Source organism: Oncorhynchus kisutch, linkage group LG1 (genome assembly GCF_002021735.2).
Source record: "Oncorhynchus kisutch isolate 150728-3 linkage group LG1, Okis_V2, whole genome shotgun sequence".
In the NCBI taxonomy this organism is placed as follows: Eukaryota; Metazoa; Chordata; class Actinopteri; order Salmoniformes; family Salmonidae; genus Oncorhynchus; species Oncorhynchus kisutch.
The window spans coordinates 64913284-64933692 of record NC_034174.2 but is presented as its reverse complement, the minus strand read 5'-3'; the positions used below and the strand labels follow the sequence as shown (position 1 = coordinate 64933692).

General features: G+C 41.1%; 1 protein-coding gene across 9 annotated transcripts in view; it reads right to left on the bottom strand.

Moving 5' to 3' along the window:
• Positions 1-20409, bottom strand: part of LOC109888435 (SEC14-like protein 1) — a 71896-nt gene extending 51487 nt beyond the window's left edge. For 4 of the 9 annotated variants that reach the window (XM_031829872.1, XM_031829876.1, XM_031829888.1 and 1 more), the window contains exons 1-2: positions 9396-9729; positions 3865-3954 (exon numbers count right to left, since the gene is read on the bottom strand). In XM_031829872.1, coding sequence (XP_031685732.1) covers positions 3865-3927 — 63 coding nt within the window. In that variant the 5' untranslated portion in view covers positions 3928-3954; positions 9396-9729. Of the gene's footprint in view, positions 1-3864; positions 3955-9395; positions 9730-15677; positions 15838-16582; positions 16753-17614; positions 17741-18784; positions 19098-20267 lie in introns of those variants that run through there. The other 5 variants (XM_031829864.1, XM_031829856.1, XM_031829881.1 and 2 more) reach the window with 5 other exon arrangements.

The window sequence follows — 20409 nt, the reverse complement described above, 5'->3', positions numbered from 1 at the left end:
GACACTCAAATAGGTGCAGTCAAGGAGTTAGCTGAGAGCAGAGCAGGGACAGACAGCTTGCATGGCTTTGTGATCTCACTAGGGCATCAATAACACCAGGGCAATGTCCTGTTCAGTAAATATCCCCCCCCCCCCCCCCCCTCAGTCTCTCAGCTCCATGGCAGAATATTTAGAGTTGCAGGAAATTGCTTTAAACCTGCAACAATCTCTTAGCTCGATGGAGAAATCTGTATAATTGCAGGAAATTGTCTTAAAAATGCTAACATTTCTCTACGCCGCCCAGATGGGGGGACCACCATCTCAGCCGCTTTTTGATACAGAAAATACCCAGAGTGTCTGCCAATTTGTAATTTCCCCGTGGAGAGAGAATATATCAAACTGCCTCTTCAAATGCACCAGCTTTAGGAGGGGCCATATCAGTCAGTGTAAATGTACCACGCACATCAATAAAGAAAAGAGCAGACAATAGGCTAGAGAATACGTGGCATAGTGAACCACCTCTTCTACTAGGCTACAGAATTCTGACAACTGAGTCAGGCCGACCTGTTGAAGAGATATCAAATTTTGAAAATACAGGAGACAGACAGACAATTGGCCATTAAGACACAGTGAACCACTTGTATCTGCACATAAACGTGTGCATCGTTCAACCATTTTTCCTGCCAAATAACCCTCTGCCTTGATTCCTCAGCTACTTATGTTGGTTCTCTACCCCTCTGCTAGTGCCCCAGTTTAACAGAACCCGTCCCATCTGACTCTAAAGGCATCTGCATGCTTCCCATTTGACAGGTCATAACAGTTTGTGCTTATATCATGATATTTTGTGAATTTTTTGTTCGTTTTGGTCTTCAGCAAAGTGTTTTTGTGGGGGGAGGGGGGGCTGTTTGTGCACACACACACACAAACATTTCGAGGCAAGCCGAAGACGGTAGTGAAGTCTTGGCCACTTCGTCGATGTTTGGTCAACAGTAGGGATGATTCAATCAAGTGTTTGTTGTCATTCAACAAGAGACAACTCGTTTTCATGCAATTTTTTTCACTTGAGAAATACTGCACCAAACATAAAATTGCATGACTGAGATCTCAGGAAAAACGTCAAAATTAATGACAGATCTCTTGCGTTACATTAATTCTGACTATTTTGAGGAAGTGTATACTGGCTACAGCGTCTCAAGATGGACAAAGTACTATTGCAGCTTATTTCACGTTTTTCAAGTGAAGGTCTTTTAAGAGCAACATCAAATCGTTTCACCTAGCCGAACCGAAGCCTTAAGGCAGCTCATCCCAGCTTGGATGCCCCTCAGGCAGCCCAATGTGGTTTTCCTGCCATTTCAGTCCAGCCCCCCTCCCCTCCTCCTCCCCTGCTGTCCCCCAGGTGTAGTGTTCAAGCAGCTGCCACTCACCGACTATTTATAGCCCCCTGTCCAGTGCTTGCCCACCATTCACCAAGGCCAGCGCTAAGGAGATTTGCCTCTTCTTCACTTTAATGGAGAAAGCTTATTTGAGGCAGCAAATAAAACCTGCATGCATGGCTACAATAGCCAAACTCAAAATAGTTTATTGAATCACATTCAATTGAAGCGCAGTTAAATGAGATTGAACTAAAAACAATGCCTTGATTGCATGTCTTCTGGAAATAGTCACAGGTCTTAAAGTTGGCCAACCTTGATTTTCCAATGAAAACTGAGTAACAACACCTATTAAGTAAAGCAAGATGAGATGGTTAACCAAAATTATATATTATCGTCCTCCTCCTAGCTATGTGAAACACGGTCATGAAGTAACACTAGTAAGTTACCACAGTGAATTATTCTGATAACCCACCATAACACAGTTTAATGTAGTGAACATGTGCCTCCCGGCCTGTAGCCACTGTACTGTGGTACTGTGGAGAGGCGGAATAAGCCAGTGTTTTTCCACTGCTCATCTGCCACTGAACCGTTTACTCAGTGAACCCTCTGTGACAGCCCTGCCTGACAGTCCTGTCCTCTAGCTCTGGAGGCTGAGAAGAGATAGAAAGAGAGGGGGAGGAAGAGTTGCCAAAATAGGGAGAAAGATGGAGCAAACGAGAATGAAAAAGAGAAGGACAGTGAGTGCGTTAACGTTTACAGTAATCATTTGATATTAAACTGGTTAAGGCAGTAGGCATATTATGCAATAGTCATGTAAACGCCGTACGTCGGCTCAAGGTCAAAATCTATGTACGCATACGCGGATTACAACACCTGGTTTTAAATCCAGCTGTGCGCTTGATCTGCGCATGTGCCAGCACCAGCCGAGTGAGAGTCCCTCTTTAGCGTGAGTGAAGTGAGTTTGGAACAGCTGAATATATGCAAAGTAGTTTTCAGATTTAAATATGCTTCCCAAAAATAACATGGTCGCTGTGGTAGAATGTTTATTTTGGATTTCCTGCATTTATCAGAGTGCCATCAGGTAGCCCGATTTCAGATGTCTCCATGGAAACAAGACTATTAAGGAAATTGTTCTTGCAAAGCATGTAAACGTTTTAACCGAACTATTATATTAATCTGACTATGCACAATAGGTCGCATTACTGTGTACATATACTCATTGAGGCAAAATGGAGGAGAGAGAAAGTGATAGACATACAGAGAGAGAGATACAGACCGAGGCAGACGCTACGTCTATACTTCCAGGTTGTGTACTGCACGCATCCCCTCATCTTATCTGAGTGAGTACAACTCAAGCACACTATAGGAGCCAGAAGACATTCACTCACCAAAAGCCTGCACAGGTGCTGCATTTAACAGAGGAAACAGACCAGCAACCAATTCAGCAGTGGTACTTCTGTTCAACATAACAGTGCCCACCATTTACTATTGAGATATTAAAAGGGTTGGTGCACGGACATGGCCTGAGATGGTGTGGAGGTTTGAGTTGTCTACATACTAGATGGACTAGAAGAGATTTGTGCATCCTGGACTGGACTTGGCTTGACAATTCTTGAGCGGTCTGCTTGGTACATTACAAATGATCAGTCAAGAAGACCAGTCGAAGACCATCAAAGTATTATGACTGCTAGTGCATGTTAGACCCAGGCAGCTAGTTTCGTACGCTACAGTTTTACTGCACCTGTACATAGCCCACCTATAATTTAGCCCAAACAACTACCTCTTTCCCAACTGTATTTAATTTTAATTTATTTATTTATTTTGCTCCTTTGCACCCCATTATTTTTATTTCTACTTTGCACATTCTTCCATTGCAAAACTACCATTCCAGTATTTTACTTGCTATATTGTATTTACTTTGCCATCATGGCCTTTTTTGCCTTTACCTCCCTTCTCACCTCATTTGCTCACATTGTATATAGACTTGTTTATACTGCATTATTGACTGTATGTTTGTTTTTACTCCATGTGTAACTCTGTGTCGTTTTATCTGTCGAACTGCTTTGCTTTATCTTGGCCAGGTCGCAATTGTAAATGAGAACTTGTTCTCAACTAGCCTACCTGGTTAAATAAAGGTAAAATAAAATAAATAAATAAAACAGTGCAACACGACCACACATCATGTGGCACACATGTTCAATATGAAGCCAAGGTTGCCCTAACGTACTTTACCAACCCTTCCCTCATGGTGGTCTTGGGGACCCATTCATTACCATTACATAACCCAACCACTACTGCCTGGGTATTTGTTAGACCTAGGCTACATCTCAAACAACCATGTTGTCAAGTTCAAGTCAATCATATGAAGGACAGGGTTGCCCTAACGTCCTTACCAACCACTTCCTAGAGGTTGTCTTGTCGACCCATTCATTACCGTTGCATAACCACCACTATCTAATATTCATGTGGGGCGTCAATGGAGGTCAAGAGTCTAGGGTAGAGTAACACTTACCTCCATCACCAGCTCAAAAGGCTGCTTGTACACCCTGATGGGTGACTGATACTTCTGCACCATGGTGGGAATGACTGTGGTGCCAACGACCTGAGAGAAAACAATCTGATATTAGAGCTCATATAACCAACATCATAGACTTGTCTTGGTGAGAGAAGACAGAAATGGGCCAGACTGCATTAGACTGGGTGCGTAACATACAAAGAAAATTGTTCTTGAGTTGTTAAAATGGCAGTATAGTTCTGGATGGCCCGGCTGGAGGCATCTGACATGTCATTAAGTAAGCCACGTTTGTTTGTGTGTGTGCGTGTGTGTGTGGCAGCTGGCTGGGAGCCCGGAGTACTTGGCAGTTTGTCTGCAGTGATTGCCTGCAGGAAGGCACTTTGGTCTGCCGTGGGAGAGGAAGCGCGTCTCATTGAACTGATCAATGAATGCAGAGTTTCGCACCATGCATCACACATTCAGGTACTGAACTGCATTGGGAACAGAGATGGAGATAGACATGGCCAAATACTGGAAAGTCAGGGACTGCTAAGTGCCAATTAGTCACAACCGCATGGCTGATAAACTATTCAGGTAGACCTACATTGATGCGTATGTAAATATGATGTGGAGCTAGCGGTAGAACTGAAAGCTTGGGAGTCATTAATACTGCACTACAGCCTACGTAAATGCATGAATGCGTTCTTGGCCGTAGAGAACTGATGAATTAATGCATCCTCTGTGATGTAAAATGTAAGCAGCGCATTCCAAGAACTTAGTGGTGGTAACCACCACAGTGCAGACGTTGGCAAATACAGTAGGACTAGGCTATGGTCCTGATAGAGCCAACAGATGTGGACCCTGAAAACGCTGGAATGTTCCACTGCATGTTATTTGGATTGGTCGAAATGTTAAAATGTGTATTTTTCAATATATAGGACACACCCTGTGTTTTAATAAAATCAACTAGCTATGCATAGAGCTTGTCTGATGCCTTAAGCACACCTTTGATGAAATAAGACAAATGACTCAAGAGGGAGCCAGAGATCAAGATAACAAAAACCTCTAACTTAACCCGACCATTCTCCTCCCACTTCTACTGACTCGCAGATTCTGCCATTACTCTCCCGAAGTTGCCTGTAATGGGCTACACGAGGAATCGGCAACCTTTCTCACGTGAATACCAATTTATCTTACCATTTCTACCGATCTGCGTGCCAGTTAAAGTTTTCATGTGCATATTTTCGTGAAACTGTTTCATCTCATTTATAATAACATCTTCATATTTCAAAATCATTGTCATGTGGTTAATCTAAATTATATCCAAATGAAAATGATACAATTGTAAAAAGTTACTTATATTGCCATTGCCAACTATGTAAAAATTGCCTATAAAGCCAACAAATAAAAACATTGTAGCTTGCAGGTAGAGAATATCCTGATAATAAATATCCTATGAATCACATTGTCTGCAACGAACTTGAAATGTATCAACTATTAACATGGGATATATGATAAATTATTCTGGGCCTTCAGAGTTTCCTGTAGGCTATTTGCGCAACGGATAAGAAGTCATTAAGTAGTCCTATTGTATGACATTTCCACTGGATCAGAGCATGACATTTTTCCTTTTCATGCTGAGTGGTTATCGAAAGGGAGAAAGCTGGAAAGATCTTTTGAAAACTTTTAGGAACTATTGTAATTCTCAATTCATGTAAAAACAAGACTTTGCTTGCTGTCTGATGTGAAGAAAACATTACTTTGAGAAGCTCCACAGCTCATTAGTGGTGGTGCGTTAAGCCAATCAGAAATACGATCAGATCCCCAAATGGACACATTTATATGCCTACATTTGCACGCAGACCAGTAATTGTACTACTGGTGATCTACTGTATGTAATGGGGAATTGATAGACACTAACAATCAAGTTATTTAACAATGAATGTGCACAAATTAGCAGGAGAGACCACATTCTGGAGAAAGACGTGCATTCTGCATGGTCAATCCAACTTCTGCATTGGCCTTGCAACATTTACGGTGATACGGCATCTGCAGAAGTCAGGACATTCATACTTCTTATGCTTCGCAGAGCTGTTGTGAAGGAAGTTGTCAATGATGTGAGTTTGTGTTTATACAGAATCTCCTGCCCTAACATAACCAAGCACTAATCTAGTAGAATTCAATCATCTTTTCTGACTCACGTGTCTAACAGCTGATACTCAGATAAATTGACGAGCTGTACCAAAATAAACTAATGGTGGGAGTCAACGCAATTGCAACACATTCGGAGTGCTATTTTCAAAATGTCACATACTATAACTAGTGATGCACCGATATAACATATGTCCGATACCCGATATTTTCCTGGCCAACAAAAAACGATAGCCGATATTTACATTTTTTGCAGCCTTTTAAGTATTCTAGTACAGTTAAATAGTTAACACACACACACAGCGGTCTAAGGCACTGCATCTCAGTGCAAGAGGCGTAACAGTCCCTGGTTCAAATCCAGGCTGTATCACATCCGGCCGTGATTGGGAGTCCCATAGGATGGCGCACAATTGGCCCAGCGTCGTCCGGGCAGTCTTGTTAATAAGAATTTGTTCTTAACTGACTGCCTAGTTAAATAAAGGTTACACACACACCAAAATGTTATTTTGTTGGCATTACTCATGTCCCCATTACTAGTAAAACATAATCAAAACATATTTATTTCCCTTACATGCTGTGCTGTTTTGTTGTTCACTCGTTTCATCCTCAACCAGGATTTCTATGGAACGCCGTTTGGGTCTTTGTGTGTCAAAGATACACATCAAATAACACTATTTGACCAAATCAGGACCTGAATATGACTGCACGTCAAATAATTTTCCACCTTCATAAATTTTTTACGTAGTTATTACACATTGATTACACTATCACTCGCATTTCACGATTCATCGATATGTATGCTATGATGCTGGTAAAGTTGTCTCACGCATCTACAGTACTGGTCATAAAAAAAAGCTAGCTAGCTCATGGATGCAAACAATTTTCTTCCCCAAAAACATAGCAAAATGACATCTGTTTCAGTAGTTAGCGAGCTAACTATATAGCTAGGTGTCATCTAAAACAACCCTAATTTATAAGACAGTTCTTACTTGATTAATGGTGGTCGGACCCATCTATGTGAAGCTAGCCACAATAATGATTAGCCACAATAGTGGACTTTGCGGTTAGCTTTGGGCAACAGGGTTAAGTAGCTGACAAGCTATTTATTTTCATGAACTCAAGTTCAATTTCAATAGGCGAACAACAAGTGGCAACCTAGCTAATACTTGGCAGTGATTTAGGAATCCTTGTAAGAATAATGAAAATGACTGCAGTTTCCACTGGTCATTGTTTTTAGGCTGGTTGTATTGGTGATAACTAGTTACCAAGGTAAAGCTAGCTACCCCAGAAGTTGCGGTCGAACAAATGATGCTTTATTACCAAAGCTGTATTGTAAACACATCGTTCGTGGCCGGTGTTTGCAGACTTTTTTTGTACAGCTTTGACAGTGCTACTGTATCTTTTTTTTTTACACGCAATGACCCAAACTGCCTTCCATAGTATGTATGTTGTGAAGCTAATAACAGTGACGCTATTACTGTGTATCTCCGGTAGGGCAACATCTGAAAAATAGCGCACTTGGTAGTGTGTACCGGTGCTCGACCAGTCGGTGAAAGCCAACATCACCCACGACAGAGAATGGTTGATTGTCAAGGGCAATGTATCCCATTATCTTGGCTTTAATGGACTTTACCTTTGAGTTGTCTCGCTGAAATCTTCTTACTCTTTCAAATGACTGCTCGATCCACACAGCAGACATTGCGGGCTAGGCTAGGAATGCTGTGTTTCTGTACAGCACTTTGAGATATCAGCTGATGTACGAAGGGCTATATAAATAAATTTGATTTGATTTGATTTGTTGCATGTGTAGCGCAAAATTTTACGTGGTGTCATTACGTCATGTCATGTTATAAAAGTATGCACGGTAGCTTTGACATCGGTTTAACATCAACATTAACCTAGACATTGGGCCGATACCGATGTCAGCAATTTTAGCTAATGTCGGCCGATCCCGATACATTCACCGATATATCTTGCATCCCTAACTATAACACTTTCTTTTTACGCATACTATTTTGTACGCTAGTATGGTTATTTGGACACAGATGTTATCTTGTACGGTTCACAGCTCATAGGGTCTTACAGGAGGAATGTAGGCCCTATATTCTAAAAAGGCCTAAAATTGCCACTCTCTAATGGTTTGTGATACAAATGTAAAAAGCATGTCAAACATTCTTCCTCCCAAAGTTTCTATGTGAGAATTGCCAGACCAATCTGAGATACGTTAAATATTTCCGGGCTGTCCAGGTGTGGAATTGCCCTGTTGTCAAACAGGCACAACGAGCGCTTCTTACTGGACAGGTTCAGATTGTACTACCTCCCTGTTTCAGACCATTTTCTTATGCTTTGTGCCTACTGAACACAAGCCAGATGTACAAGATCTCAAAACAAAAATCACATTGTGAAATGTAAGTGTTGCTGTAAAACTGCTCCGACAAGGACATGTAAAGACAGGCAGAGTACCTGCCCAGTCTTAGCACGACATACCTTACTTGTTCAGTGTTGTTGATTTATTTAACGTGCAGATACATGTTACTAAGCAAGTGTTGCTTTACTTTTTCAGCAGCCGTGCGGCAAGGTAGGGACATCGTGTGATAGGGGTGTCAAACACTTGCTACACAGCACTACTTCTGGTAGGTCTGTTCCAACCAGGGCGTTAGGTTCGGCTTGAGCCTCCAACGTTTAAGGCATAAGCCATACGTAATGCACTGGACCAGAGCTATACTTCTGAGTGATATGGGGCTTTTCAACTAAAACGTCCCACTAGCCTGTGTGTCAGCCTGTTTTTCAAATGAAATTTGGCATAACAATTTCATATGAGTTGGCAAGAGAGCAGAAGACCGGCACCAAGCTACATCTATGCTACTGTATGTAAAAGCTAATCATATTCTACTAAAGTAAAACTAGGCTAAACCTTTCCATTTAGGCAACTATAGGGGTTATTTAGGCTACTTAAAACAGGTGAACAATTGTTACCGTCATGTATTAGAGAGAGATGATACTTCCCTGCTGAACAAAAGATGTAAGTCAAGGGGAAAAGGACAGGTGACATTTCAGAAACCAAACCAGACAGGTTCGTTCACTGTTAACCAATACGCCATAGCCAGCAGCACTGTAATCTACTGTACAAACAAGCTGTGCCAGTGCTACTCAAACATTTATAGCTGAGCCCTTCAGAAACCAGCAACAGTCACTCAGTGATGCTCAATGAGTGACACTCTCACACACCCTATATAGCTATACCATGTAGAAGCCTATGTAGTTAAAAGCATGATTTAGGCTATTTAGCCTACATTAGCTAGTCATCACTGTACACAATCACTACAGGCATGTGCCTTGCAGGTAATAAGAATTTACACATGTATAACGTTAACTTAACAAATATAAATGACACTCACCAATGAATTATCGAATTTCTTTAACAAGTATGTGCTTCTTTCGATATATTTGTCTCGTATTGTTTTGACTGAACAGGAAACTCAAGTACACTTCTAACTGTTAATCCATAGCCTTATTCGGTTCCCTTTTCGCCGGTCGGTGATGAACGAGTGCTGAAGGTTAGCTAGCCGTTTTGCTAGCCAATTAGCCATCGACCTGATAGCGACAACAGCACTTCAAAAAGGCATAGCTAGCGAACAGGTTCAGAATTGGGTTTTCATATCCAGATGCAGCTAGCGAGCTAAAGACAGCCAGCTGAAGGTTTGAGCCTTGAGGACTGGAGAGAATTAATGTATTTGAAAGCTTGAGCTTTCTCATTGACAGCTTCGCCCCTCCCCCTTTGGGACAGACAGAGCTCAGCAGTGCCGCGGTGTGGTGCATATGCGGTTCCAATACAAATCATTGAATATAAGTCCGTTTCTAAATCAATATGTAGGCCTATCAGAGAAATAATAGTTGAGTGATGGGACAGAATATTAGGAGACATGACCGATGAGCTGGCATTTGATTGAAAATGATTTTTTTTTATGCTTCCGGCTCAGCTGTCATACTGTGACGAGCGACAGAGGGAAAAGCTACATGATATGAGTAAAGCTGTCATCTTCACTGAGCAGAGAACTGTGCACATGCACATTTGAAAAAAAATAACGTTTCATTTCATGACCATGCATCAATTCATGATATTGGACAATATGCCCATGTGACGTGTTAAGTCTCTTTCACCATATTTCTGTTTACAAAATGAGTAATTTACTGTGTGGATCCCCTAAAATCCATACTACATTTATAAAATATTTGCCCAATTCTGCACTCAAATATAATCTAAATCCCTCAATCTCGTATAATTTATGAGAGCTTTATCCATTTAAAATACAGCATGACATGCACTTCACAACTCAGTCTCTAGAAACCATTTACTGGATTTCAGCTTAGTTCTCCTAAAGTCCATGTGCCAGTCTTTCAAAAAAGTGTGGGGCCTAAGTTGGCAGTACAGTAGATCATAAGCATGAGTTGAAGGGTCCCCCAAAATGATAAGGTTATGGTTACTGTATAAGATACAATTGCATGAGCAAAATGTTCAGTAGGCTGCAGAGTCAACATTGGGAATTCAAATCACCAGTATACGGCAAAATGAGTCATGGGATACAAAGGAGGAACCATGACAAGATAGATGGAAATCATGAAGCTAACATGAAAACGTATTTGACTTTGTTTTACTTGACTGAACTGGTAATGACATTTTCATTACTAACCTCATTAGCCATGTATTATCTGCTTCCACCGCTGCAATGCCTTTACCAACATTCCATTGATTCAATTTGATAAAGTTAGGACATTATGGCACAGGGGGGGACTGTTGTGTAAGGCATAGCCTTGTGTCCTCAAATGTTTTACATGTGAGGTTCCACAATTACCCACTTCCCCTAGGGCAGGGCTTCCTGTTGGATAACCATTTGAGAACACCAAATCCCAGCAGGGAAATTAAGAGGTAAGAATAATTTGCATTCAGCTGCAATATGGAAACATTTCACATGGCTGTGGAATCATGCACATGTAGTTATCTAAGTAGAACTAAGATAATCCTCTAAGATCCACACAGGGCAATGTCAATCTATCCGTGCCGTTCTTAGCACGTGCGTGTCAAACATAGGGATTTTAGCTCATATTTCATAACAGTGCCATCAATGACAAGGCCTTCTGGGCATAAGCATCAGCCTTGCATACTGAAGAATAAGCTTCGTCCCAACACATTTAGCACAGATGGCTAGTGCTGATTGAAATGTAGTCGACTCCATTCTAAGGCAAACTAGTAACATGACATCCATTCAGCACCAAACCAAGGTCTACCATCAAACCCACCAAGGTTAAAACTTCAGGTGGTGCAAATGCTTTCATGGTGACATTTTTACAGCATTAAAATGAATAGATTTGACGTGGAAAAAATTAATTTGTTTACTAGTTTTATTGATGAGTCATGAACAATTGTACAGCAAAACTACAGTTCTGATATCATGCCACATTAGTTTACACCAAGAGAACAGCATGTTCCAGAAATACAGTCACACAAATGTGATATGGTCTTGGCTGAGAGTCAAGTTGTTACAGAGCCCCCTGCAAGGTCATTCTGTCATGAACACATTTTTCATGGTTGTAGCGTTTGTTGCTTGCTACAGGAAGTGGATAATAACATACATCACTGAATCTTTGACAAATGGTTATCGTGATGACAATACACCACTATACATAACATTTAATCTAATTCTATGAATATACATCAGTCAAAACATCAACGGTTAGTTTGATTCTGCTCCTTCACTGCTTTTATTTTGCGTTCTATCGCAAACGGTCATAAACAAAGCTCCCGGCTGCTATCCAATCAACACCACATTGACATTATCCCACCCTTGGGTAGCAACCGTCGGCTTAAAAAGACAAAGGTAACAATATCTGCCAATTCATTTCCAGCAATATTGCCCCAGTCTGTCTGTTTGGTGTGCGCATTTGTCTAGCACTCCGTATATATCCAGTTAGGGATGATAATGATAGCCGCCCTGCAGGTAGACGCGCGCTAATGACAGCCGCCCTGCGGGTAGACGCGCGCTAATGACAGCCGCCCTGCGGGTAGACGCGCGCTAATGATAGCCGCCATGCGGGTAGACGCGCGCTAATGATAGCCGCCCTGCGGGTAGACGCGCGCTAATGATAGCCGCCCTGCGGGTAGACGCGCGCTAATGATAGCCGCCCTGCGGGTAGGCAGACTTTTCCCCCAAAACCAATTAAAATGGTAACTGCATAGTAGGCTTACCTGACAAAGATGATTTGTAGTATCAATTGGGTTGCCATTGTTTTGCAAACTGTGCTGCAGCAGGCCTAACAGCAGAAACATAGCTAGACTGACATTCCTTTCTTGCTTAATGCATAATTAAAGGAGAATTAAACTCAAATGTGTTAGTTTCCACCAGACCTCAATTTATCTGATTTAAACATTGACAACTTCTCAATGCACATTTGTAATAAGCCTATTGAGTGTAACATTTAAAAAAATACCTTTATGACCCATTATTTGACCAGTTAGCAAACAAATCCCATGGAAGAGTTGCAGAGGAGAATAATGTGCCAATTTGAACGCTATAAAAAATAAATTGTTTTAGTAGCTCTCATTTAGTGATGCACCGATGACAATTTGCTGATATCCAATATTTTCCTTGTCATTTTTTAAAATGAATAAATACAGATAAACATTTTAGGGGGCTTTTAAGCATTCTAGTACAGTTAAATAGTTACACACACAGCGGTCTAAGGCACTCAATGCAAGAAGCGTCACTACAGTCCTTGGTTCGACTCCAGGCGGTATCACATCCGGCCGTGATTGAGAGTCCCATATGGAGGAGCACGATTGGCCCAGGGTCGTCAGTGTTTGTCTTGGTTAAGCCTTCATAGTAAATAAGAATTGGTTAACAGACTTGCCTAGTTAAATAAAGGTTACACACACACACCAAAAAGTTATTTTGTTGGCATTTACGCATGTCCCCATTACAAGTAAAACATAATCAAAACCTATTTCTTTCACTTACATGCTGTGCTGTTTCGTTCATTTGTTAATTCATTTCATTCTCAACCAGGATTTCTATGGAACGCTGTTTGGGTCTTTGCGTGTCAAATAACACTAAATAAGCTTGTCGACCAATCAGGACCTGAATGACTGCACATAATTGAACACGTTTATACATTTCTTACACATTGATTACAGTATCACGTCACAACGATTCATCAATATGTATGATATGCTGGTAAAGTTCTCACGCACCTACAATGCAGGTCATAAAAAAAGCTAGCTAGCTCATGGATGCAAACAATGTTCTTCCCCAAAAACATAGCAACAGTAGTGGACTTTGCAATTATCCTTCAAAATAAGTTTGGCATAGGTCTACTTTGTATTAATTTGCATCACTGTCAATTACATACGTTTATTTTGAAGGCAAACCGCAATTTCTTCTATTGTGCCTAATCCTTATTGTGGTTAGCTTCACAACATAACCCGGTCCTGTCGAGCATCACTAGCCAGATGAAGCTCGCTGGCTGCTTATAACGCTTGCTTTGGGCAACAGGGTTAAGTAACTGGCTAGTTACAATTTCAATAGTCGAATAACAATACTTAAAAGGATTCCAAAATGATTTCTAAGAATAATGAAAATTACTGCAGTTTATAATTGTCATTGTTTTCAGGCTGGTTATATTGGTGCTAGCTAGGTACCAAGGTAAAGCTAGCTACCGCAGAAGTTGCGGTCGAACAAATGATGCTTTATTACCAATGCGGTATTGTCAACACATCGTTCGTGGCCGGTGTTTGCAGACTTTTTTTGTACAGCTTTGACAGTGCTACTGTATCCTTTTTGACACGTAAAGACCCAAACGGCGTTCCATAGTATGCATGTCGTGAAGCTAATAGCAGTGACGCTATTACTGTGCATCTCCGATAGGGCAACATCTGAAAAAAAACGCACTTGGTAGTGTGTACCGGTGCTCGACCAGTCGGTGAAAGCCAACATCACCCACGACAGAGAACGGTTACTTGTCAAGGGCAATGAATTCCATTATCTTGGCTTTAATGATTTCGCCTTTTGAGTTGTCGCGCTGAAATTTTTACTCTTTCAAATGACTGCTCGATCCAGACAGCAGACATTGTGGGCTAGGTTAGGAATGCTGCGTTGCATGTGTAGCGCAACATTTTACGTGGCACCATTACGCTATGTACCTACGTTATATAGGTATGCACAAACTTTGACATCGGATTTGAACATAAGCGTTAAACTAGACATCTAGTTTCTGATATGTTCACCGATATATCGTGCATCCCTAGCTCTCATGCTAGAAAACGTTGGAGACCACTACTTTATACCATGGAATTGTTAAATACTCGTTTCGGATTGGCATTCTAGAGTATGCATTATTTCCCTATAATGCCATGTAAGAATTTGTTCTTAACTGACTTGCCTAGTTAAATAAAGATAAAATAACAGTATAATTCAATGGCTAGAGTTCATTCTTTCATGTTTGAACTGCTTTTTACAGCAAAAGTCCAATTGAAAACATTTTCATAATAGTAAAATAAGACTGCTGGTTTGGTCAGATACTTTTGAGAAGCAGACATTCCATTGGAATTGTATTAACAGCCATTGTGTAAATTGCCCATGTGTCATCAATGGGCCGGCCGGACAAGGAAAGCTCTCCTTCAAGGAGTTCATGTTGACAAAAACATTAGCATGAATTTCATCAACTACAACATTACACATGTTTCTCTCGAGATTATTAACTTGTTCTCAGTGACATTACGTACTGTTGAGGAAAATTGGCAGATTTTCACAAGCATGACAATTAGCTAACTGTGTGATGCTGCATGACAATGTGAACATGATTGGTGACAATCTGTTGACCGAGGAGTTATACATTCCTCCATTGCCCAACGGGAGTCTTCTCTGGTTCGGTAAGCTAAATAAGCAAGTCTGTTCGGTTACTAAGGCAACTACTGTAGCTATCAATTAAACTTGCTAGCTACTTCAGTGGATTTGGAACACACTTCTGCTAATTATGTCAAATTATAGCCATGATACAAAATTATAGCCATGATACAACGCGGGGGATCTATGCGTTCTCTGGAACGCAACACACTGGGAGGTAAGTTCCACTCCGCTAGTGCGTCGTAGAACATGCCTTCCAAGTCGTTCATCATTTTCCACAGAACACATAGCTCCTTGATTATCGCTTATGTAATTGACAAATCTTTACACAAGATAAGTTGAAAATGGTGGGCGTAGCCTACGAAGCATGACACATGCAATGAGGAAATAGGCTGGGAGTTGCACAATACACCTACAGCATTTAACCACCATAAAATATATAAGGGAGGCCGGCATACATCAGTTTTCTAAAGACATTTGTCTGCAGTATCATACATGAGCATCAAACTGCTGTATACATGCTCACACCTGCAACTGCCAGGGCAGCTTCACAGAACCCCCTGTTATAGTCTAGGTCCTACAAGACACGCTGCAGCATACAGCCATGATGGCTACACTGCAGCACCTGCCCAAGACCAGATTATTTACACAGTGATTCCCTAATGGCACTCTAGTACCAATATAGTTCACTACTTTGACCAAAGCCCTGGACAAAAGTAGTGCACTAAATAGGGAGTCATTTGGGACAGACACACTATAGGCAAAGCCATGTAGCCTACTTACCAGGTAGGCCAATTACAACAGAGGTGAGAGGGATCCATGGATGTTGGCGACACAGAAATAGAATCTGTCATTCTATTTCTATGCTTTGGCCCTTCATGCATCTGGTCTCAATGCCGCACGTGACTTCAAGGACATTGACTTGTTAAAATATCCTGAACCACTACAGGTGGGAAAGATTACAGAAGTGTTTTAGTATGCAGTTTATTGTTGAAATGATTTACAGTTTCATATGTCAGACAGTTCAATTTATAAAACAGACTATTTGATCTGTCCCTCATGACTATTGATATTACCCTGGTACGCCTCACTGGAATATGTGGGTCACTACCACCAACAGGGAAATCTTTCTGGGCCTAGACTACTAGCTAAACCTGTGTACACTTTTCACGACAGTACCCCTTTGCCACTAAAGTTAACAAGCTGGTCAAATCTAGTTTAATTGAATTGCAAAGACGTCTACAGCATTTGATTTATGTCAACACAAAAGGGACACTTCTGTTATCTAAAGACAAAGTTTGTCTGCAGTATCATACATGAGCATCAAACTGCTGTATACATGCTCACACCTGCAACTGCCAGGGCAGCTTCACAGAACCCCCTGTTATAGTCTAGGTTCTACAAGACACGCTGCAGCATACAGCCAGCCATGATGGCTACACTGCAGCACCTGCCCAAGACCAGATTATTTACATAGTGATTCCCTAATGGCACCCTAGTACCTATATAGTGCACTACTTTGACCAAAGCCCTGGACAAAAGTAGTGCACTAAATGGAGAATAGTGCCATTTGGTGAAAAGGCCAGGCTATAGCCCAAGCCACATAGCTTAAAAAGTAGTGCACTAAGTAGGGAATAGTGTGCCATTGGGACACACAAACTATAGGCCAAGCCATGTAGCCTACTTACCCAGTAGGCTAATTACAGCAGCGGTGAGAGGAACCCATTTCTAACAGAAATCGAATGTGATAATATATTTCTATGCTTTGCCCCTTCATTGTCATCATGCATCTGGTCTCAACAGACGACCCATCATGTGAGTTCATCAAGGACATCGGGCACGATGCGATGCCGACCCACTACAGGTGAGAAACAGATGATACGTTATTAGTACAGTAGTTTGCTGATCTGATAAACATTGGTTTCATATGTGGGACAGTTCAATTTAAGAATTTGATCGGCTCCTCATGAGTTTATTGATATTATCCAAAGTATGCCCTCTACTGGACAACGTTATCGTTACCACCAACAGGGAAATCTTAGTCACTAGACAATGTGGTCAAACTCATTCAGTGGAGGGACAACTGTCTGCGGGTTTTCGCTTCTCCCTCGTACTTGCGTGATCAATTGAGCTCATTGATTAGTTTTAAACTCCAGTCACCTGGTTGTTTAAGTCTTTACACACAAATTGAAAGGAAATTAAAAGGCAGCATACACTCAGCACTCCATGGAATGAGTTTGACACCCCTGCACTAGACTACTAAACCTGTATAATCTTCTACAGTACCCCTTTCCCACTAAAGTTAGTTGGCGAAAGCCAATCTTGTTTTTATTGTAAATACGTCTACAACATTATTTCAACACAAAAAGATAGAAGGGACACTTCTGTTATCTAAAGACACAGTTTGTCTGCAGTATCATACATGAGCATCAAACTGCTGTATACATGCTCACACCTGCAACTGCCAGGGCAGCTTCACAGAACCCCCTGTTATAGTCTAGGTCCTACAAGACACGCTGCAGCATACAGCCATGATGGCTACACTGCAGCACCTGCCCAAGACCAGATTATTTACACAGTGATTCCCTAATGGCACTCTATTACCTATATAGTGCACTACTTTGACCAAAGCCCTGGACAAAAGCAGTGCACTAAATAGGGACTAGTGTGCCATTTAGGAAAAAAGCCAGACTATAGGCCAAGCCATGTAGCCTACTTACCCAGTAGGCCAATTACAGCAGAGGTTAGAGGGATCCATGATCTTGGCTCCACAGAAGTGTGTACTATAGTCAGCATGCATCTCTTGACTTCCAAGGACAGCAGACTCGTTGAGATATGCTGAACCACTACAGATGGGAAACATAGGAGATTCGTGTTTTTAGAAGAGCAGTTTATTGTTGATGACAAACATTGGTTTCATATGTTACAAAATGTTCTGTTCCTCTTGAGTTTATTGATCTTATCCTAGTACCCACACCCTTTACTGGACAACATGTATCATTACCACCAACAGGGAACCCTTTATGGCAGTGGAGTACTAGCCAAACCTGTACTCTTTTCTATAGTACCTCTGTCACTAAATTAGACAGCTGGCTAGTAAAAACGAATCTAGTTTCATTGAATAGTAAATACATTACATCATTTTAGATTAACACAAAAAAACTGAGGGAACGTGTGTTTCTAAAGACAAAGGTTTGTGCACAGTATCAATAGCGTCAAACTGCTGTATACATATTCACAACTGCCAGGCTTCACAGAACCCACTGCTATAGTATACGGGTAACTACCAAAATAAAGGAAACGCTTGAGTAAATGAAGGATACAACGTAGATTGAAAGCGTCTACACAGATGTGGTTTCTGAATTCATCAAGCAATTAACGTCCCATAATGTTTTGGGTCATGTATTAAAAAAAATAATTAAGTCGCCTATTATTTTCACTACCATCGCTAGAAGAGTTTTGAATCTTTGAAAGAGGGGTCTCAAAAGAGCATATATGGTTTAAAGTGTGTACGTCAGTCACCAGATTTTAACATGCTAACTGTTACAGCCTACCGCCATGATGGCTACACTGCAGCACCTGGCCATAACCAGATTAGCTAACGCGACACCGTGGTTGCCAAATGCCACCCTATTTCCTAAGTGCCCTGGTCAAAATAGGGAATACGGTGACATTTGCATGTTATAAATACAACAGTCACCAGAAACAGGTGACATTTACATGTTATAAATTCAACAGTCACCAGAAACAAGTTCCCGTTTTTTTACAAAATGTGACCCAGTCATTGTCCTAGATAACGTTACACTTGTTTGGCCTGGTTGGACGTTTAACAAACGTAGCAAGCTAACGTCAGCTTTTGGCTGGTAGGTTAGCAAGGACACTTTTCTTACCATGTTCATCAATGTGTTTCGGTCATTTCCATCCCTGCGAATCATCTCCTTTCCTCTAAACATAAACGCATGTAGGATTTTAACAAAAGTTGAAAATGAGCTCTACTTTGCTAGCATGCCGCCTCAATGACAAAAATACTTCTTCTTTGGGATTGTGTTGGCGGATCGCATCCAATTTAAGATGCATACACCGCCACCCACTGGAGTGTGAGGCCATTCACGAGCTACATATATTGAACAAAAATATAAACGCAACATGTAAAGTGTTGGTCCCATGTTTCATGAACTGAAATAAATTATCTCAGAAAGGTTCCATACGCATCAAAAGCTTATTTCTCTCAAATGTAGTGCACTAATTTGTTTACATCCCTGTATGTGAGCATTTATCCTTTGCCAAGTTAATGAATCCAGTTGGCAGGTGTGGCATATCAAGAAGCTGAGTAAACAGCATGATTCATTACACAGGTGTACCTTGTGCTGTGGACAATAAAAGTCCACTCTAGAATGTGCAGTTTTGTCATACGACACAATGCCACAGATCAAGACATCAGTCAGGAAGTTAAAGCTTGGTCACAAATGCGTCTTCCAAATGGACAATGACCCCAACTGTACATCCAAAGTCGTGGCAAAATGGCTTAAGGACAACAAAGTCAAGGTATTGGAGTGGCCATCACAAAGCCCTGATCTCAATCCTATAGAAAATGTGTGGGCAGAACTGAAAAAGTGTGTGTGAGCAAGGAGACCTACAAACCTGACTCAGTTGCATCAGCTCTGTCAGGAGGAATGGGCCAAAATTCACCCAACTTATTGTGGGAAGCTTGTTGAAGGCTACACGAAACATTTGACCCAAGTTAAACTATTTAAAGGCAATGCTAACAAATACTAATTGAGTGTATGTAAACTTCTGAACCCACTGGGAATGTGATTAAAGAAATAAAAGCTGAAATAAATCATTCTCTGTACAATTATTCAGACATTTCACATTCTTAAAATAAAGTGGTGATCCTAACTGACCTAACTGAACTTTTTGGACTCACATTGTTGTGCTCAGCTCACTTTAACAGGATAGTGGGCAGCGGTCCTCCAAGTTAAAAGTTGTTTTGAGCACGGCACAAATCATACTTCATTGACAGCATGGCCAATGTTGATTGTTTATCATTTTAAATGTGGAAAATAGCCCCTTAATCCTAGATTTGGGACCACACAGCCACTGTCCCTGATTCCTTCCAAACCACTCATTGAATTTGCGATTTCCAACTTGTGTAGTGTTAATGTCCGATAGCCGATGAACACCTATACGTTTTATATATAATTTCTCTTCATATGACAAGGATTAAAAAGGATTTGCCAGTAGATTGTCAATTTGATTCATGATGATGACTGCTAGCTGAGATTTTGAATGTATGATGTTGACATGATCAGTCCAATCAAAGCTACTGTACATATAACGTGATTTGATGTCATTTTATCTGTGGCCACTGACCTTGAGCCTTCTTGGATGGGCACTTCTACCGCAGCAGCCGAAGGACTAGAATTTTCAATGTCTCCTCTTACACTTGGCAGTGACGTAAAGTCCCCACGAGTGATGGAACACTGAGCCAATCATGGCGCAACGTTCCATATTG